Source organism: Alosa pseudoharengus, unplaced genomic scaffold (genome assembly GCF_046254945.1).
Source record: "Alosa pseudoharengus isolate Yale_2024_CS ecotype anadromous, Long Island Sound unplaced genomic scaffold, YU_APseudo_1.1 YU_APseudo_1.1_scf_19, whole genome shotgun sequence".
Taxonomy (NCBI): Eukaryota; Metazoa; Chordata; class Actinopteri; order Clupeiformes; family Clupeidae; genus Alosa; species Alosa pseudoharengus.
The window spans coordinates 9,690,510-9,713,385 of record NW_027468657.1 but is presented as its reverse complement, the minus strand read 5'-3'; the positions used below and the strand labels follow the sequence as shown (position 1 = coordinate 9,713,385).

The following is a 22,876-nucleotide window of genomic DNA, read 5'->3' as shown; positions in this document are numbered from 1 at the left end:
ATATGTATTAATGTGTCAAATTTCAGAAAAATATATATAAATATATATATATATAATATATATATATAAATAGGTCTAGACTGTATAGATTTGCCAATAGCAGTTGTCTTTCAGAAAAGTTTTGTTTACTTATTTAAGGCAACGAGTTTCCACCTTTTCTTCAAGTAAAATAAAATATTTCTCTCTTCATTTTCAAACAATTGGTTATTTTGCTTACACACAGGAGGCCTGTGATGGTCACAACTCTTTATTTCAGTTAGTGATCCATTTTTTGCTTACAACACAGAAATGTGTGAGAAGTGGTTTTATTTTGTGTTTCTTTATCAATTGTTGAATGGTGAAATAATGAAACTCATAAATGGGCTGTATTGCTATGACTTTTCTCTCTATTTTTTTAACAGCATTTCATTGGTTAAGGCAGTAAGCGAGGCCACCATTGTGACAAACTCAGTGAAGTCCGCTGATCCGCTCCCATCCTGGTCCAGTCCTTTAAATATTGTATCCACAAGACTCGAGTCTTTTGCATTCTGAGGAGAAGAGAGAGTATGGGCGTCACTTTATTTCATACAGTAGTATCAAACACGGTTCCTTTTGTGGGGCAGCCGTGCCTACTGGTTAGGGCTTCGGGCTTGGAACCGAAGGGTTGCTGGTTCGATCCCTGACCAATAAGAAAAAAAATGGGCGGGGAAGTGGTTGAGCACTGCTCTCCCATCCCCACATCCACGGCTGAAGTGTCCTTAAGCAAGGCACCTAACCCCTCACTGCTACCCGAGTGCCACTGTAGCAAGGCACCTCACTGCTCCAGGTTAATGTGTGCTTCACCTCACTGTGTGCTCTGTGTTTTTCACTAATTAACGGATGGGATGGGATGAACGCAGAGACCTAATTCCTTGTATACACAAAACTTGGCATATAAACCTGATTTACATTTACATTTTGTAGAATTGAAGTAATTTGAATTTGTCCAAATTTCTGGTCCAACACTGTTAACAAATGAACATTGATAGACTTGAAATGATGTTGATGGAATCTGTTTGTCTTATTTCTAATGCTGGCACATTTGATTTGAAGTGGACATCTGTGAGCTGGTGACGCATGTCTTACCCCAAGGTCATCACCGAATTCCTTCTGCAGAAGACCTTTGAGCTCGGTCTTATTCAGCAGTTGGTCCTGACCAGCATGCTCATGGAAGACAACAATGAGTGCTACCATAGCTTCCTGCAATTGACTCATGACGACTGTTAAAGAGAGACAGCACAGTGAGTGTTTTCACAATGCCAAAATTACTGTTTCAATACAGATACTGTACCAAGCGAAGAGTTTAGATTTCGATACTTTTTCGATTTCTAAAATTGGATTTGATTTGGGGGCCCCCACCACCTTGACGCAATCAGTAATATTGAATATTGTGTGTTCATTCACATTAGTGGCGATCAAAGACTTTGATCGACCCTCCACACACACACACACACACACACACACACACACACACAGAGAGAAAGTGATGACTTATGTAGGTTTCTATTTCATATTTTGAAATTCATATAGGCCCCAAACTTGATATATTTTGTTAATAATTTATAGTATTTTATTATCTGCATAATTACTAATAACTACAAATATTTAGTCATTTTAATACTTCATATTGATTTTTAAGTTGTTACACTTAATATCATTACATTTGTGGTGTGTAGGTCTAATTGAGTGCTTACTCACCAACTTGGGTAACCCTACAGTCACAATTAGCTACAAAAGACAGCGACAACTCCGGCACCAACTTGCCATTGAGTTGGCTGTAACATTAAAGACGGCTGTGCTTCGCGGGTGATTGATGTCTATCAATTTCTAGGATTTCCACTTGGCTGAAATGTTGGTGCTACATTTAAAAATACATTTACCCAGTCAGTTTATCTTCATCATATGTGCAAGTTAAAACTAATATAGTACAAACAATTTTGACAGCCTATGTTATAGACATTATAAATAAAAACCCAGATTAAGTAACCAGTATCCAATAGGAGAACAGAAGTGACAGACAGGAAAAAGCCCTCTGAGGTAGGGTAGGCCATATGAGGACATTCAAAAACCTGTTGAACTCACCGACAGCTGTGATCAGGATCTGGTCGCGGTGAAAAGGGAGAGCTGGAGAGCAGTAGTTGTGCCGTTGGGAGGGAAATGCTGCATCTTTTATACCAGCCAGCCAGCCACACGTGCCTCATAATATGCCCTGCTTCATCTTTCCCTCCTCATAAACTACGATACAAGTATGCACATGGTATCTGCCTTGGCGAAAGATGCATGTTTTGACACACACACACACACACAGACACACACACACACACTGTGAGCTAGCTGTGCACAGGTTTACCTACACAACATACAGTATATACACGGTTAGAAGTCAGTAGTCGGTAGCTTGACAAATAAAATCGACCCAATTACTTGGGACTGCAGTGATGGGCAGCATTATTCACAGATAGTTATATTGATCTTATTGTTTCGGATTAATTAGTTTTTCTGCTGGCCTGTGACACAAATATCACATACAGAGATCACAGAGGTTCAAATTACACTAGATTGAGCTAGTCCACATTGGACATAAATGCATTCTGATCATTTATAGGGTTAGTCAATTGCTCTCTATTACTTTCATCTGTATCATTTGCATTGGGAAAGTTCATAATTAAGGCACACAAGCGAATGTCTCCTTTGCACGCATCTCATATCTGAGTGCTCATAGGAACAGCCACACTTACAGTAATCACTCATGCAAATACAGCCATTAGGGAGGGTAGTCTTTTCACAGGCCACAGTGTCCCTCTGTCTCCCTTTCTCTCGTGTTTGCAGTGTGAGTCACCTTTGTTTGCTTTTCCATGATAGGAGACACAGAAAAAGTTGTTACATTGTGTAAAATGCAAATAAAAACAGAATGTGGCAATCTGCAAATATTGTAAACCCATACAGTGCAACCGGAAAGTTTTCAGACCCTTTCAAGTTTTCCACATTTTGTTATTTTACAGATATTTTGGTAAAAGTAACTTAAAAGTAATACAATAGTAGTGTAATGCCTTACAATTCAGAGACAGTAATATTATAATGTAATGAATTACTTTGAAATGACAGTATTAAGTAATACATAATATATTACGATTTTGAAGTAACTTGCCCAACACTGATTAAACCACATGTCACTGCTTGACTAAATGAAAAATATAGGGTACAGAACATGCATGGAGATCGTCATAGTTGACAGAAATTATGATACTGATTATATAATAACCTATAGGTCCAAATCTAAATGTTTGGGTTCAGTTTATGAAGTGTTGCTACTGTGATACTGTGTGATACTGCATGATACTGTGTGTAACACTGTTATTTAGGGGGGGGGGGATTTTGGTATCGGTGGGCTTGTGTGAGTATGTGGGGGGGGGGGGTTGTCGGTCCAGTAGTGGGCCGGTCCAGGAGAAAATTGCCAGGGCCGAATTTTGTTCCCAGTCCGACCCTGGACTCCATAAAAGTTAAGAATGTTTTCCATAAATAAACACCCCTCTCTCTTAATGGTTTTGTCTGTATTCCCTGTTATTTCTTCAACCATATCACATTGGAAACCACTCTTATGCCAAAACTCTATTTTCTTCTGTAATGTAAATCTCCCTAAGTGTAGCCTACACAGTTGTGGTGGTGTGTGGTTTTGTCGAAACCACAGTGGCTGTAATCCGCTTGATCAGCTATAAGGGACCTAAATATCTACAAAACAAGAAAGTGCAAAGGTCTGTGAGAGAACAAACAGACCATGGGCGCAGTCCATTGTCTTGTGTTCCATAGGCCTGAAAAGATGCTATGTATATAATTCTGTAGAATGTGCAAAGTTGTTTTGAACACCCCATGCGCACAACAGCCACACAGTGCCACACAAAGGTACAAAGTGGTATTACAAGAAAGAAAACAATTGATCTATTTTGACCTCACTCTAACCTTCACGGATTTTTTCAAGTAAGAGTTGTTACTGGATTAACATTCTAATGTTGTTCCTGGAACAACAACCATTAAACCAATCACTGCCATGTGATGTCATCAATGTGATGTCATCAATGTGAGCCATCTGCGCAGCGCCATTTTGAAATTTCCCTCCAGAAACAATCAAAAGGTCACCAAATATTTTGTACAGTGCAAACACTCCCCTCAGCCCCTCTCGGTGCCCCATTGCAGGGGAAACGTGTTAATAAAATTGTGTCAGCACTGTGTTATGGCCAGTTCAGCTTCACCATCTCACAGTCACACCAGTTACCACACACATTAGCTCTCACACACCCCCCCCCCAAGCCTCACTTGGAACCCCGCTGGGAAGGGGAAACATTCAAACAAAAATACCAGAGAATAAAAGTTTCTCTCGCGCATCTAGGCCATCAGCCAAGGGCACAAAGCACTTGTCAGCAAAAAATAATTTCTACCCTGTAACTACAATGTAACTACCCCAAGGTCACCAGAGGAGGGCGCTTCAACACACAACAAATGGCCAACCTCAGCCCCCTCGCACTTAGAGTAGCGTGGCATGCGTGCGCGGCTCACCCCTGGGTTCTCTCTAGTATATATATATATATATATATATATATATACTGGGTTGGGTCAGATTACTTTGAAATGTAATCCATTACTGACTACAAATTACATGGCAATTTTTGTAATCAGTAACGTAATCAGTTGGATTACCAACAACATGTAACGTAATCTGATTACTTTAGGATTACTTTTAGATTACTGCAATAAATATGTCCCTTAAGAAAAAGACACCACCACTGAATTGATGAAAGAATTATCATTCTATTTTTCTCTTTATTATTTCATTACATCTAAGAAATCTCTTTGCTCTGAGTAAAGCATTCCTGTGTGAATTAACTGATCTTTTCCTCCAAAAATCTTAATGTAGCCCCTTGTTTTAGTGTTACCATTTACTTTGAGGTCACCAGGTCCCATTGTCTAAAAAACACCCAAAACTAATACATTTCTATAGCTATTCTCCACTTTGGGGGTGGTGTTTTGGTGGTTGAAATTTTCACCCCATCCCAAAATTGATCACTATTCTCCAAATATGCACAACTCAGCTTAACCTTTATAAGGGCACACCTGGACAATGAATTTAGCTTTCGCTGGATTTTTTTGACCCAGGGACATGGCCTGAGATTGAATGACACCATTTCCATTTCAATTGTGGGGGTGAGAAAATTATTCCTTTGGGATGTTTTTCAACCAGGGGGACCTGGTGACTTTCTCAAAGTAGGCCTAAACGGTAACACTAGGCTACATTAAGATTAGGAGGAAAAGATCAGTCAGTGTGCCGAGAGACCTGCCCCAATAGTAAATAAGTTAGTAAGAAAGTACTTTTTTGATCCCGTGAGAGAAATTTGGTCTCCCAATCCGTGAATTAGTGAAGCACACAGAGCACACAATGAGCACACAGTGAGGTGAAGCACACACCAACCCGGAGCAGTGAGTTGTCTGCTACAGCGGCGCTCGGGGATCAGTGAGGGGTTAGGTGCCTTACTCAAGGGCACTTCAGCCGTGGATGTGGGCATGGGAGAGCAGTGCTCAACCACTTCCCCCGCCCACATTTTTTCTACTGTTCGGGGGATCGAATCGACAAGCCCGAAGCTTGTCAAATGAAAACATGCTATCATAAAAAAGTTGCATTGTTTGCATGATAAAATGTAATCAGGTAATCCCCAACAATGTAACTGTAATCTGATTGCACAATTTTTTTATTGTAATCTGGGCTGATTATAGTTACTTGATTTATGTAATCTGATTACGTAATCCAGATTACATGTAATCCGTTACTACCCAACCCTGTATATATATATATATATCAGTGTTTCCTCTAGGATTTTTTTTAAGCAGTGGGGGCAGGCCTGTCCGAACCCCCCCCCACCACCACCACCACCGTTAGCGAAGCGGTCATATAGGGATTGTCAAAGTTTTTTTTTTTTTTTTTTTCCGTCATCTACTTCCTGAATTTTTGGTCAACGATACCCGGGACACCGAACCACATGAAATTTGGTGGGTATGTAGCCCCACTAGACTTTTACGGAAAAATTTCGTTTCGTCCCCGGGGTCCACTCCCCCCCCGTGCTGGGCCCCCCGAACCGCAAAAAAAGCCGTTTTTCCTAAATAACTACCTGAACCGTGGCACCGAGGATGAAGAATCTTTTATGGTATGTTGGTCTCAAGGGCCCACATCAATCTGGCCCATAATCACTCATTTGTGATTTGCACCCCCCCGGTAAAAAATGAAAATGCAATATTATTCTGCTTTAATCGTCCCTATCTTCAGTTAAGATGTTCAGAACTGCACCAAATTTTATGTGTATGATTGACCTGGCATTCTCTGGGGGTATGCCAAGTTTCGTAGAATTTCATCCATGGGGGGGTCTTTAAAAAAATAGATTATGTGTACATTTAGTGACTGTACACTCATTGGCCTGTAGATGGCGGTGCACACATATACACATGCACACACACACAGGCACCCACATACTATCGGTATTAGAACGGCCGATACATAATTACAAATTCAGTAGGATTAAAAGAAAGCCAAAATAAATATTCATCATCATCATCATCATGGCTGCATTTCCAGTATTGGCGATAAGTAGTCGTTTGTCCACTAGATGGCGCATCGTTGCAGTGAGACGTAATTTTGTTGGAAGTTAAACGTGGGTTGGAATAACAATGGCCGCTTCCTACAAGGACTATAGTCAGTGTTGGGAGGGTTACTTTCAAAACGTATTCCGTTACAGAATACAGAATACATGCCCAAAAATGTAATTAGTAACGTATTCCGTTACGTTACTCAATCTGAGTAACGTATTCTGAATACTTAGATTACTTCTACATTGAATTGCATTTTATAAGTGTAGGAATGCGGCCATCAAATCCTACTTACTAAACAGGCCTATTGTGGTGTGTTCTTCTGTTCCAAATAGCTGAAGTGTTAGGCCCACATAGGAGAATGTAAAGTCAACTAAGCTACCTGATACAACTTTAAAATAGCAAGGTGACCACTAAAACTACAGCAGGCGACTAGGCTAATTAAAACAAACAAAATAAATAGGCTACTTTAAGGGCGTAGCCAGAAATTATAATTAAGGTGTGCCTGTGAGATTTTTCGGCGGCATCAACCCAGGGCTCATATTACAGGTGGAACGCAAATTACCTGTAAATGTACGCTAGCTAGGCTACTGTATATCAGGGCTCTCAAAATGGACGTGATCGCGTAATGACAATCAAAAACCGCACGTTAAAATATGCTACTCGCAAGAATAATTCTTCAGAGGCTGCACCATATAATTCATTTTAAAACGTAAATGTAGATCTAATTAGAAAAAAAAATCCATAAAGCTATTTTTAAGTTAGAATAAAAAACTTAGAATGCAGTGTCTATTTTAGAGATTGGTTTTATTGTAGGTCTAAATCAACACGTGAACTAGGCTTTGTTTATTGATTAGCAAACTGTTTAACCGATTGGCTGAAGTAGCCGGAGCTATTAATACTTGGGATAATATCCTTTGAACAGACATCAGGAACCACAATCAGTGAGGAACAGGAGTTACCTCCACTTACTTTACTCCTAATTTGCTGTGCAAACAGTCATTTCAGGGTCTCCCATGACGCGTCCATAATGCGCGCTGGCTGCGTTTTGAGGCTAGTGCAAGACGGCGGGGCTTGGATTTAAACATGGAAACAATTTCATAATAGATTGCTTTCAGGAGCTTCTGGGAAATGGAGTTGCCTTAATTTATTTAGAGAGTGAATAAACTTATGAAACAGAAGTATCCTCGTGCAATCCATTGATTTCAACAATGTAACTGTATTCTAAATACCAACTATTTAACTTGTAACTGTATCGGAATACAGTTACTCATAATTTGTATTCTGAATACGTAACGCCGGTACATGTATTCCGTTACTCCCCAACACTGACTATAGTTTACCGCAGAGAACGTCTAATAAGGATAGGATGATGTTCACATGAAATGTAATTCCCATTTCTTCTTGAAGCCGAAATAAATCTGAGGATGTTTGTCGGACACGCTTGGTTTTTACTGCAGGTACGTTAATCTTATAATATCAATAAGGACCTAGGCAATGGTACCGTTAGCGTTGGTTGAGTGATGGAGGCCAATTTGATTGATTGCATTTGTAGAAAACTATAAATGCGGTTATACCAAGCAAATTGATAGCAGCACTGTAATTGTATCTTTCGACTGTCATTTGTTGCACGTGCTACAAAAATCATTCTGTGCAATGGAAGATTTACCAACGTTACACCGGTCTGATACAGTTTTGCCTATACATGCGTGAGACTGAGACGCCTGTTTATTTTGTTTGAAGTGCGTGCAGGGTGTGAGAGGGGAATCGATGTGCTTTGATTCCAGCTTGGTAGTTGTAGTCTGTGAAATTAAAAAGCACGTGTGTGTGAAGTATCCAAACAATGACACCTTAATTTCATTATGGCTGCTTTAGCAACACACCATAAGCTACTGTGTAGTGGGTCCCATTTAGAGGTGGCTACTTCATTCGCGCTTTCCTCGACTCATGGAGCTGCGTGAATTTTATTACAACTTTTCGCCACGATATGGCAATTTAAGTCCGCTTGATACTGTAAGGCGTAAGCCATTGGTTTCCAAAGGAGATTTTATTTGTGTCGCCAGCATAGCTTATTGACAATTTATGTTGTAAATAGGCCTACCTTATAAGCCTACCTGTAGCTTAAGGAAGGTAACAGCTTTCTATTAGGATCTAGTTTGTTAGTTACAGTTTTGTCATAACTCCCTGATGCATTTTTGCATTTAGAATAGCCAGAGCGTGAACAATATCGGGTGCCTATGGACTAGGCTCGCTTGGTGAACCCAGCCTGATCTGCCCGCTATTTATTTTTTGATTTCTTAAAAGATTGAGCTTGGTCTGGTGAAAGCCAGACTAGCCATGGACCACGAGGCTGAACTTGGCACAACATTCATTTCCGCGAGGGAAGACCACTTTCAGATCGCGGGGGAGTTAAGTTTCCGTTCCACCATAAATAATGCAATTTTCTACGTCGTCCACAAGGGGCCAGTGTTGACCGCAAATCCGCGATAACACAGGCATGTGCCTGTTGCAGATTACAGGCATTGTTCACAGACGTTCAAAAGCCTGTATATCTTTTTTCTGTTAACTCTACTGCCGAATGTTTTGAGAAATGTTGCCTTTTGTGTTCTATTAAATAATTTGGTAATTTAGAGGGGGGGGGGGTTTATGTAGAGGGTGGCAGATTATGTAGTTTTTTCTTTATTTTCTGTGCTGGATCTTTTGATACATGTTGTGTTATGTTTTTTTCTATTAAACAATTTTGTTCATTTTACACTGTGGGGGGTGTTAAATGCTACCAACTACATACCACCCACGGGGGGGGGGGGGGTGGTATGTAGTTGGTAGCAGATTTTGAAGTTTTTCTACAGTAAATGTATTCCCTACGGCCTACATGTCATTTTGCATCGTACTTTTCAACACATTCTGAAACTACACTCTCTCCTCTTTCCAATGACACCCCACTTGTGAAATTCTATGGTTGAAAATGCCCTTTTTTGCCCCTCTGAAAATATAATATGTATTTGTGAAATTGCAGAATCTCAACACTTGAACAGGGACAGATAGCCCATGAAGGATTTTGCAAGGGATATTTCACCACATTCTATATCTACACTTCCTCCCCTTTCCAATGACACCCCACTTGTGAAATTCTATGGTGAAAAATTGGATATTTAGCCCCTCTAAAAACAGTATATATTTTGTGAAATTGCAGAATTTCAGCACTTGAACAGGGACAGATAGCCTATGAAGGATTTTGCAAGGGATATTTCACCACATTCTATAACTACACTTCCTCCCCTTTCCAATGACACCCCACTTGTGAAATTCTATGGTTGAAAATGCCCTTTTTTGCCCCTCTGAAAATACAGTATATATTTTGTGAAATTGCAGAATTTCAGCACTTGAACAGGGACAGATAGCCTATGAAGGATTTTGCAAGGGATATTTCACCACATTCTGAAACTACACCTCCTCCCCTTTCCAATGACACCCCACTTGTGAAATTCTATGGTAGAAAATGCCCTTTTTTGCCCCTCTGAAAATATAATATGTATTTGTGAAATTGCAGAATTTCAACACTTGAACAGGGACAGATAGCCCATGAAGGATTTTGCAAGGGATATTTCACCACATTCTATATCTACACTTCCTCCCCTTTCCAATGACACCCCACTTGTGAAATGATATGGTGGAAAATTGGATATTTAGCCCCTCTGAAAATATAATATGTATTTGTGAAATTGCAGAATTTCAGCACTTGAACAGGGACAGATAGCCTATGAAGGATTTTGCAAGGGATATTTCACCACATTCTGAAAAAAACTACACTTCCTCCCCTTTCCAATGACACCGCACTTGTGAAATTCTATGGTGAAAAATTGCATATTTATCCCCTCTGAAAATACAGTATATATTTTGTGAAATTGCATAATTTCAACACTTGAACAGGGACACATAGCCCATGAAGGATTTTGCAAGGGATGTTTCACCACATTCTGAAACTACACCTCCTCCCCTTTCCAATGACACCCCACTTGTGAAATTCTATGGTGAAAAATGCCCTTTTTTGCCCCTCTGAAAATACAGTATATATTGGTGAAATTGCAGAATTTCAACACTAGAACAGGGACAGATAGCCCATGAAGGATTTTGCAAGGGATGTTTCACCACATTCTGAAACTACACTTCCTCCCCTTTCCAATGACACCCCACTTGTGAAATTCTATGGTGGAAAATTGCATATTTAGCCCCTCTGAAAATATAATATGTATTTGTGAAATTGAAGAATTTCAGCACTAGAATAGTGACTGATGTCCCATGAAGGATTTTGCAAGGGATATTTCACCACATTCTATAACTACACTTCCTCCCCTTTCCAATGACACCCCACTTGTGAAATTCTATGGTGGAAAATTGGATATTTATCCCCTCTAAAAACAGTATATATTTTGTGAAATTGCAGAATTTCAACACTTGAACAGGGACAGATAGCCCATGAAGGATTTTGCAAGGGATATTTCACCACATTCTGAAACTACACTTCCTCCCCTTTCCAATGACACCCCACTTGTGAAATTCTATGGTGGAAAATTGGATATTTATCCCCTCTAAAAACAGTATATATTTTGTGAAATTGCAGAATTTCAACACTTGAACAGGGACAGATAGCCCATGAAGGATTTTGCAAGGGATATTTCACCACATTCTGAAACTACACTTCCTCCCCTTTCCAATGACACCGCACTTGTGAAATTCTATGGTTGAAAATGCCCTTTTTTGCCCCTCTGAAAATACAGTATATATTTTGTGAAATTGCAGAATTTCAGCACTTGAACAGGGACAGATAGCCCATGAAGGATTTTGCAAGGGATGTTTCACCACATTCTGAAACTACACCTCCTCCCCTTTCCAATGACACCCCACTTGTGAAATTCTATGGTAGAAAATGGCCTTTTTTGCCCCTCTGAAAATACAGTATATATTTGTGAATTTGCAGATTTTCAACACTAGAACAGCGACTGATGTCCCATGAAGGATTTTGCAAGGGATGTTTCAACACATTCTGAAACTACAGCTCCTCCTCTTTCCAATGACACCCCACTTGTGAAATTCTATGGTGGAAAATGCCCTTTTTTGCCCTTTGAATATATAGTATGTATTTGTGAAATTGATGAATTTCAGCACTTGAACAGCCATACTCATCTCAGGAAGGATTTTGCAAGGGATGTTTCACCACATTCTGAAACTACACCCTCTCCTCTTTCCAATGCCACCCCCTATATGAAATTCTATCGTTAAAAATGGCCCTTGAAAATAAAATGTATTTGAGAAATTGATTATTTTCAGCACTAGAATTGGTCTAGACTTCCCATTTGTCATGGGAAATTTATTTTGGCCTATTTTCCTGATTATACATTTTCAGCACTACATTTGGTCCCTATCACTTAAAAGTCATTTGCCACATTTCTGTCATTTTTGGGGCCATTAGTGTTTCTACCATGTCTTATTGGGGGGTAAGCATTGAAACTGCGTAGGGACCCTATAGGGCTAGTAGGATTTGTTATTATGCTTCTTTCTAGTGCCATGGGAGTCCATGGCAGCACATACAAATGTACATAGTAAAATGCTCAAACTTTGCACACTTATTCTACTCTGGCCACTTATTCACTTCAGGCCACTTTTCACACCTATATGTATCTCCACAATTGGAGATACATATAGGAAGAAACCTTGAGTGGATACAAGACTCAAGGGCCTGACCTATCTGCCTAGGGTCAGTTACAGGGCAGTAAGGTCTGTACTGTATACATAATAAATTAATAGGTTAGTTAGGTGTACAGAATAGAACACAACAACCTGAGGTATGTTACAAAGAGGTAAAATGGTTACATAACCAGTACGATGTATGCATGAATCCTATTTAGTGTCAGGAAATTCAAATAGTCCAATGTAGGGCATGTATTGTCCATAGGGATTAGGAATTGTCATATCTCAAGTACTGGGTAGCTAGGCTGCACGGGCCAGGAATCCAGACAAGGGGACTGCAATAGGCAATGGTAAGTGTTACGGCCAGCTCGTTCCCAGACCGAAACATAAAGAGGGACACGGACAACAAGGTTCAAACCAAATATATTAATTTATTAAAGTAAAGCACAAGGTTAACAATAGCAAAATGTCTAGGGGGAAATGAATGGGAGTGGTGGCGTGCGTGTATGAGTGTATGGATGTATGGATGCAAAGAAGCTAGTGAAGTAGGCCTAAAGACAAAGAAAGAGAAAGAGATGTAGAGTTAGAAATGAGGGGAGAGAGCAAAGTGTGAGAGAATCAAAGTGAGTGCCTGCAAGAAGAAAGAAAAATGCCTAATCAGAAAGATAGGGAACCCCTAATATAGCCCCACCCTAACCATAGGTGTAATCAATGAGGGTATTAGCCCAACCAGGCCCAGCCCTGCCCGTGCACTGACAGGAGAAGGCCTGAAGGGGCACAGGGTCATCACATAGGGCAGTCATAGGGATGGGACTTCAGGTGCGATGAGGGCCAAACACAAGGATGGCTGATGACTGGTAATAGTTTATCTCACAAGTGAGGTAAGAGGGAAGAAAGAGAGATAAATAGTAGGTATTACTATAAGTCATGATGGTTAGTATTGATAAGTATATCAATGGTATTATATAGTGTTATATTATAGAGACAAAAGGCAAGAGAGGGAGAGAAGAGGGAGTTGAACTTGCCTAGGAGAGAAGAGGGAGTTGAATGGCAAGACAAAGACAAAAGGTAAGAGGGGGAGTTGAGAGAGAGAAAGAAGCAGAGTTGTACGGCGTGACACATGAAAAGTCCATGACAGCGCTATGCTAGAGCAGCATACCTAAGGCATGGTGAAGGGTAGTCAGTTGCCACCATGACACGCATGACTAGGGCGCCAGTCACATGAGGACACAGCAGAGGTGGTCCATTCCAATAAAAACCCGGAAGTTCCACAATACAACATACCTAACTATGGGAGGCACTAAAGATGTATGTTTTAAGTCTAGACTTGGAAATAGGGAGGGTGTCTGCTTACAAAATTGATGGAGAGAGTTATTTCCAGAGGAGGGGTGCGCTGTAGCAGAAAGCTCTGCCTCTACTGTTGGGATTACAAGAAGTCTAGTATTCTGTGATCGTAGCAGTCTAGGTGGGTAATATGGTACTAAAAGATCTTTAATATAGGTGCCCAGCCATGTTTGTATGTTAGAAGTAATATTTTTAAGTCAATGAGACTTTTAACAGGTAACCAGTGTAAAGATGCTAGGATGGGGGAATTGTGTTCATATTTTTTGTGAGTGCTTCAGTGTTGACTGACCAGTCCAGTGTATTGTACAGATGTATCCCCAGATACTTGTAAGTGCTTACCACCTCCACATTGACCCCCTCAATGGTAACTGGGAGCAGAGCGGGCTTAGACCTCCGGACATTGCACAAAGTCCTTCACCAGGCTCCTATATTCCTCCTCCTGCCCATCCCTGATACACCCCACAATTGCAGTATCGTCTGAAAATTTCTGCATGTGGCATGACTCTGTGTTGTAGCAGAAGTCAGACATGTACAGGTTGAAAAGGACTGAAGAGAGCACTGCTCCCTGTGGAGCTCCAGTGCTGTTGATCACGGTGTCGGAGAGGCAGTTCTTCAGTCTGACGAATTGTGGCCGCTCTATCAGGTAGTCTGCAATCCAGGATACCAGATGAGCATCCACAATCATCTGCAGGAGTTTTTCACCCAGTCTGAGGGGTTGGATGGTGTTAAAAGCACTGGAGAAGTCAAGGAACATGATACTCACAGCACTCTTCCCCTTGTCCAGAGGAGGGGGGATGGGGGGATGAGGGGTATTTGGTGGCTGTAGACTGGTGGCTTGTGAACAGCGTTAGTGTAGTCGCATTGTTCATGAACATGTTGTGGGGGAGGGGTGCATCAGCCTTTGATGGTGGAGGTGCATGTTGCACTGAGAGTGAGGGGTGAAGTGTGAACCGGCAGGCAAGCAAGCAAGAGCAGTGTCTGAATTTAGTTGACTTTGTACTCTGCACAATGACAATAAAGTTGAGTCCAATCTAATCTAATCTATCCCTAGTGACCAAACATCACCAACATTATTGTGTGGCGAATCCATGACCCAAGTCTGGTTTCGGTACGAGAAAGCATTGCCAAGATATGAGCTCATTTCCTGTAACTTTAGTACCTCCTAGTGGTCCAAGGTCACCAAATATATTGTGTGTCCTCGGGATGGGGTCTTAAGTCCATATACCAAGTTTTGTTTCGGTACGCGAAAGCATTACTGATATATGAGCCTACATCCTGTGATTATAGCGCCCCCACAGTGGTAAAAAGACTCCACATTTATTGTGTGTTCTTAGGATGGGAAAACATATAACCACACAGTGGGTGCCTTGCAGCTTTGATGCTTGGCCCCCAATAAAAGGAAAATGTACAAACAAAATGGGTGCCTACACTGCTTGGTCCCGAATAATAGGAAAGCGTAAATATACAATTGGGCTTTGCTACTGGCCCCCAATAAGAAAAGGTAGAAACAGTAATGATGCTTCGCAGCTTCACTGCTTGGCCCCCAAAATGACCAAAATGTGCCAAATGACTTGAGTGATAGGGAGAAAATGTAGTGTTGAAAGCCACAATCAGAAAAATAGCTTGAGGATTTTGAAATTAAAAAAGCCTATTTTCTTGGATGGAATTGCTCATGAAGGAAGTCATTGGAAGAGGACACACTCAACTATTCATATACGGTGGAATTGTTTGCAACAAATCAGTCTTGACAAATAGGGACCAATTTTAGTGTATAAAAACTGCAATGAGAGAAATAGGCAATGGGAGTTCTAATCGAAAACAAAGCCATTTTATGCGATGGGGGTTTCACATGGGGGGTTGTCATTGGAAAGAAGAGCGAGTGTAGTTTCGGAATGTGTTGAAACAGCCGATGCAAAGGACATTATGGGATGTGTGTAGCTGTTCAAGTGCTGAAATTCTGCAATTTCACAAATACATATTATATTTTCAAAGGGCCAAAAAGGCCATTTTCCACCATAGAATTTCACAAGTGGGGTGTCATTGGAAAGGGGAGGAAGTGTAGATATAGAATGTGGTGAAATATCCCTTGCAAAATCCTTTATGGGCTATCTGTCGCGGTTCTAGTGCTGAAAATCTGCAATTTCACAAATATATACTGTATTTTCAGAGGAGCAAAAAAGGGCATTTTCTACCATAGAATTTCACAAGTGGGGTGTCATTGGAAAGGGGAAGAAGTGTAGTTTCAGAATGTGGTGAAAGATCCCTTGCAAAATCCTTCATGGGATATCTGTCCCTGTTCAAGTGTTGAAATTCTGCAATTTCACCAATATATACTGTATTTTCAGAGGGGCAAAAAAGGGCATTTTTCACCATAGAATTTCACAAGTGGGGTGTCATTGGAAAGGGGAGGAGGTGTAGTTTCAGAATGTGGTGAAATATCCCTTGCAAAATCCTTCATGGGCTATCTGTCCCTGTTCAAGTGCTGAAATTCTGCAATTTCACAAATACATATTATATTTTCAGAGGGGCTAAATATCCAATTTTCCACCATAGAATTTCACAAGTGGGGTGTCATTGGAAAGGGGAGGAAGTGTAGATATAGAATGTGGTGAAATATCCCTTGCAAAATCCTTCATGGGCTATCTGTCCCTGTTCAAGTGATGAAATTCTGCAATTTCACAAATACATATTATATTTTCAGAGGGGCTAAATATCCAATTTTCCACCATAGAATTTCACAAGTGGGGTGTCATTGGAAAGGGGAGGAGGTGTAGTTTCAGAATGTGGTGAAACATCCCTTGCAAAATCCTTCATGGGCTATCTGTCCCTGTTCAAGTGATGAAATTCTGCAATTTCACAAATACATATTATATTTTCAGAGGGGCTAAATATCCAATTTTCCACCATAGAATTTCACAAGTGGGGTGTCATTGGAAAGGGGAGGAGGTGTAGTTTCAGAATGTGGTGAAACATCCCTTGCAAAATCCTTCATGGGCTATCTGTCCCTGTTCAAGCGCTGAAATTCTGCAATTTCACAAAATATATACTGTTTTTAGAGGGGCTAAATATCCCATTTTTCACCATAGAATTTCACAAGTGGGGTGTCATTGGAAAGGGAGGAAGTGTAGATATAGAATGTGGTGAAATATCCCTTGCAAAATTTCACAAAATATATACTGTTTTTAGAGGGGCTAAATATCCCATTTTTCACCATAGAATTTCACAAGTGGGGTGTCATTGGAAAGGGAGGAAGTGTAGATATAGAATGTGGTGAAATATCCCTGGCAAAATCCTTCATGGGCTATCTGTCCCTGTTCAAGTGCTGAAATTCTGCAATTTCACAAATACATATTATATTTTCAGAGGGGCTAAATATCCAATTTTTCACCATATCATTTCACAAGTGGGGTGTCATTGGAAAGGGGAGGAGGTGTAGTTTCAGAATGTGGTGAAACATCCCTTGCAAAATCCTTCATGGGACATCAGTCGCTGTTCTAGTGTTGAAATTCTGCAATTTCACAAAATATATACTGTTTTTAGAGGGGCTAAATATCCAATTTCCACCATAGAATTTCACAAGTGGGGTGTCATTGGAAAGGGGAGGAGGTGTAGTTTCAGAATGTGGTGAAATATCCCTTGCAAAATCCTTCATGGGCTATCTGTCCCTGTTCAAGTGCTGAAATTCTGCAATTTCACAAAATATATACTGTTTTTAGAGGGGCTAAATATCCAATTTTCCACCATAGAATTTCACAAGTGGGGTGTCATTGGAAAGGGGAGGAAGTGTAGATATAGAATGTGGTGAAATATCCCTTGCAAAATCCTTCATGGGCCATCTGTCCCTGTTCAAGTGTTGAAATTCTGCAATTTCACAAAACATATACTGTATTTTCAGAGGGGCTAAATATGCAATTTTTCACCATAGAATTTCACAAGTGGGGTGTCATTGGAAAGAGGAGAGAGTGTAGTTTCAGAATGTGGTGAAACATCCCTTGCAAAATCCTTCATGGGCTATCTGTCCCTGTTCAAGTGTTGAAATTCTGCAATTTCACAAAATATATACTGTTTTTAGAGGGGCTAAATATCCCATTTTTCACCATAGAATTTCACAAGTGGGGTGTCATTGGAAAGGGGAGGAAGTGTAGATATAGAATGTGGTGAAATATCCCTTGCAAAATCCTTCATGGGCTATCTGTCCCTGTTCAAGTGCTGAAATTCTGCAATTTCACAAAATATGTACTGTTCAAAATCTGCTACCAACTACATACCATTCCCCCCCCCCCCCCCCCCCCCCAGTGTAAAATGAACAAAATTGTTTAATAGAAAAAAACATAACACAACATGTATCAAAAGATCCAGCACAGAAAATAAAGAAAAAACTACATAATCTGCCACCCTCTACATAACCCCCCCCCCGCCCCCCCCCCCCTCTAAATTACCAAATTATTTAATAGAACACAAAAGGCAACATTTCTCAAAACATTCGGCAGTAGAGTTAACAGAAAAAAGATATACAGGCTTTTGAACGTCTGTGAACAATGCCTGTTCATCTGCAACAGGCACATGCCTGTGTTATCGCGGATTTGCGGTCAACACTGGCCCCTTGTGGACGAGGTAGAAAATTGCATTATTTATGGTGGAACGGAAACTTAACTCCCCCGCGATCTGAAAGTGGTCTTCCCCCGCGGAAATGAATGTGGTGCCAAGTTCAGCCTCGTCCATGGACCTCAGTTACACAATGCAAGGGAACATGAATCAGCCTATATTTGCACGAACAATAACGGACAACAGCTCTTCAACTTTGGCCCGTTACAATGTGTATGAACAGTCTAGCGACGCATTTCATCAAGGCCCATTTGGACATGTCAGTTATTTGCACCACTAGTAAAACAGCATTTCGTTTCAGACTACTGTTACTTAATTTGTGCATTAACAATAACGTTTCAGACTACTGTTACTTAATTTGTGCATTGACAATAAAGTATTACATGAACGATGAAAGATGAATAAAATCTTATGTAGAAGAAGAAACATTCACAAAAAAATCCATCCATCCAAAAATGACCTTTGTTTTTGATAGCTGTTGAAAACGGCATGGAACTTAGATGTTTTTGTAAATAAATAAATAAATAAATAAATAACATTATGCTGATACCTTTTGCTTTTCCCAAATACAATGTAGCCTACAGGTGTAAGTGACCTTTCATCAATCCAGTTGCAATGGATGAACTGTGATGAACTGCCCTACTTGTGATTGTTTAGAGATTTTAAAGGTTTTATAACAATGCTACATCTTCTTTGGCTATTCTACAATCTATTCACCTTTTCAGCACCAGTAGGCTACTTTCTGTGCAGCCGCACACACACACTCAGGCATGCCAAACAAGCATACACAAAAGTTTCAAGAGTGGGGGATGGAGTAAAATATGGAGACAAATTGAAGTGTGCTTTATTTTCGCGGAACGGATGTACAGGACTGAGCAGCGGTCATATTTTGTACCGCTATGCGGTACATCTAGTTTTCAGTTGTGATTGAGCTGTATATTTGGAGAATCTACAACAGGTCTGCACAATGAATTTTGAAAGGCAACTGCGACTATTGTGCGTCTGCCCCATTTCTGATACCGTGGGAGAAGAAAATTAAACCGTGGGGGGCCGCCACTACCAAATCAACATAGAGGAAACACTGTATATATACTAGAGTATATATTGTAAATACTGATTTTACTCCTCACTTTTACCCCTTTACCTCTGATGTAATGATTTTGCTTGCATTGCAATTGCCACCTTATGTTGAGATGGCCTGTGATGTGGATGATTGTGGATTACTGCACGCGCCTACCGGGCCCAGGCCCAGGGGCCCAAGGGGTCAGGGGTCCTGAAGCCCAAGCCATTGCATGGAATCATTGCCTCAATATCAACACATCAGGATAGGCTATGAATCTGATTGAATTTAAGTATTGGCCATCCCCAAAATGCACCAGAATACAGGAAATCACATCAAACAAATTGAAAAAATATTCTTCAGGATCAATATTCTTAAAAAACAAAAAATCAACTTTTTGAATTATGTGAGCTGCAATCAATGCAATTTTCAATATTATTATAGGAAAATGGTAACTTTAGGTTTTCAACATCACATGCAAATAGTTTTCTTTAGATCAAAAGTTACAAGCTATTTCCTCTTTGTACTATCCCTGATGTTGTCACATGACATGCCTGAGTCTCCTTCAGTCGGCACTACTCAGAGAAACCACAGGGCCACATCATCATCTTCAGCTCTGCATCTCTTAGCAATGGGGCTCCTGCTCCTTACCATAAGTAAGTAAAACTCAAACGATCAAGATAGAATAATTTAAAGTAATACACTATTTAATTTTAGTCAGGAAACAAGTTGAAGTTGCTGATGTATAATTTATTTAAAACATATTTTCATGTCATGCCTTTGGGTTCTGTCATTAATTTAAATAAAAACATAAAAATCCCAGTACAAAAGATCCAATTTAATAGTGCCATAAATAAAAGTATGCATTAGTATGCAAAATACTTGATTCTCATCAATGGTTCTCCTTCAACAAAGCCTTCACATATATTTTGAACACATTTTCCCAGACAGGTATGTTCAATTAATTTCAGTTATTTATTTCATACTTTACTTAGTAGGCCTAGTATATATTATTACTTAGCAGATATTTTATATGTCATACAGCAATATGAATTTGTCTGTAGTCAGATCATATAGTTAGAAGTATTTTACCTTATGTTTCAGATTTTAAGCCTGCAGAAATTTCCTCAAGTACAACCAAAGTATTAGAGGGGACTACTTTGGAACTTAAGTGTGGCACAAATGTAGCTCATAAAGATGAGCACATGTATCTCTGCAAAAATGGAGTTGGGATCAGGTCTGAATTGCTTACATTTTTAAAAGAGACTACATTTAGGCTTCCAGATATTAAGAAAGAAGACTCTGGGAATTACAGTTGTGTGTACTCAGAAGTTAAACATGCTAGTACACTGACTGCTGTTGGGACAAACTCCATCTTCATCCAAGTCAAAGGTAATGTGTCATTTTTTCCATACATAATTTCTGTGATGGGATTTTGGTTGATTGATTTTTTGGGAAATACATGTTATACAAGGATGTTCATTTGATTTAAAATTATAATAATAATGTTTTTCTTATGTTTTAGACTTTGTGGTGGCATCAGGTGGAATCAGGATGGAGGTAGCTCAGGAAAAGGAAGCAATTTTTACACTCAGAGTCAGGAGAGAAGACTCAGGCTATTACAGCTGTGTGTACTCGATAAAGAAATACTTAGCAGGCAATGTGAGTTCAACAAATGAAAACTCAGTCATCATCCAAGTCCAGGGTAATGTATACTTTATCAGTGTCACTAGACTGTACTGTGTTATAGTTTTCATATTTTGAAACTAAGTATTAGTAGTGTTTGTGTGTCTCACATCTGTTGTGTGCAGTCCAGAAGTAGTGGACAAAGTTATCTATCTATCTATCTATCTATCTATCTATCTATCTATAACAAATGTGAAATGCCACTTATTTTTCAGGAAGGTCTCCTGGAGTTGTCCCTACAACAATGCATACAATAAGGCCAGATGGCTCTGGATTGTCTGTTTTAATAGCAGTTTCAATAGCATTTGTATTAGCTGTTGTGGCGCTGGTGGTAGCGTACAGGCTCAAGTGTAAGTAATTGTATTGTCTCAGACTATATCATGTATCATTAAGCAGTTGTCGAGTCTGTACAACATAATCAAAACTTTTAAACATTTAATGGCCTTCTTAACATTTTAATTGTTATTCTACCTGCTCTTGCATATGATGCATATGTCTCATCTCCACCCCCCAAGATAGATAGATAGATAGATAGATAGAAGATACATAGATAGATACATAGGTGCCGTTTATTTGCAGTTGATCAATTAGTCCAGATTAAATACTGTTGTAACAATCAGTCAGTTGTAACATATACATGTACCCTGAATGATAATATAGTGAGTATGTCAATGAACTAACCTGGGGTAGTATGTATGACACGGATGGTTTGAATGTTAACAGACATACACAGGCATGATGCAAATAAAGATGAACTGCAAAACACAACTAATTCATTACGTTTTTTTTCTCTGCCACAGATAAATATCAGCGGCACCAAGATGGGTTTAAGTAATTAACTATTTCATGATTTCATAACATCAACACCCTGGTAGTTACTGTATGTAGGCCTACACATGCTGATTGTTCTGTCTTTGTTCAGTGAGAATCAGGGCACACACCATATTGGGCCTCCTATCCCAGGTATGCAATCTTTATTTCCTAGTGACTTTCCAAGTGAAATTAAAATAGACTTTAAGATATCAAGATGTTATTGTGCTCCCCGAACTATGCAACTAAACCAAAATGTTTTTACCAACAGTGAGAAGACCGAGCAACAAATCTAGGTGTGTAAGCACAGTATTCAACCAACCACAGAGCATTGAAAGTCTTTTAAACTACTGTACAGTTACAAAATGTCTGCAGTATGTATATGAGTCTAACCACAGCTGTGTCTGGATGCATTTCTCTATTCTCTTTCTAAAGCAGAAATAAGGAGCTACCATTATATGTCAGCGTTGATTTTATCGGTATGTACATGTGACTGTTCTTGTGGTTCGTCTTGTGACCGCACGTTTATATTTTTGAATATTTCAATACTCAGATACACAGACAAAGATACAACCCTTATATTTTTGTATCAGGCACAGCCATAATTATCAGATCTTTTTTTTTTTTTAAATGATGTACCGACCGAACACACATGTTCTATGCTCATCTTCACAACACATAACTGTTATAGGACCAAAAAGGTAGGAACATTTACATAACAACAGTAAAATATAAATAAAAATGGAATGTGATAATCTTCAAATCTCATAAACTCAAAAAGAACATAAACAACATATCAATTGATACAATTGACTAATTTGACCATTACATGAAATATATGGGCTCATTTTGAATTTGATGCCTGCAACAATTTTCAAAAGAGTTGGGATTGGGGCAACAAAAGGCTGGAAATGTTCTGTAATACTAAATAAAACACAGGAGGATCATTTCACACCTAGTTAGGTAAACCATGATTGGGTGTAGAATCCCAGAGCGGCAGAGTCTCTCAGAAGTAAAGATGAAAATCATAAAGAGGAA

General features: G+C 39.7%; 1 protein-coding gene across 1 annotated transcript; it reads right to left on the bottom strand.

The window, feature by feature from the left end:
* Nucleotides 1-231: 231 nt before the first annotated feature.
* Nucleotides 232-2,200, bottom strand: LOC143133045 (ictacalcin-like). Its single transcript, XM_076292847.1, has 3 exons — nt 2,101-2,200; nt 1,105-1,238; nt 232-527 (listed from the first exon to the last, which is right to left on the bottom strand). The coding sequence occupies exons 2-3, from the start codon at nt 1,231-1,233 to the stop codon at nt 387-389; spliced, it is 270 nt and encodes an 89-aa protein (XP_076148962.1). The 5' UTR covers nt 1,234-1,238; nt 2,101-2,200; the 3' UTR covers nt 232-386.
* Nucleotides 2,201-22,876: the final 20,676 nt, after the last annotated feature.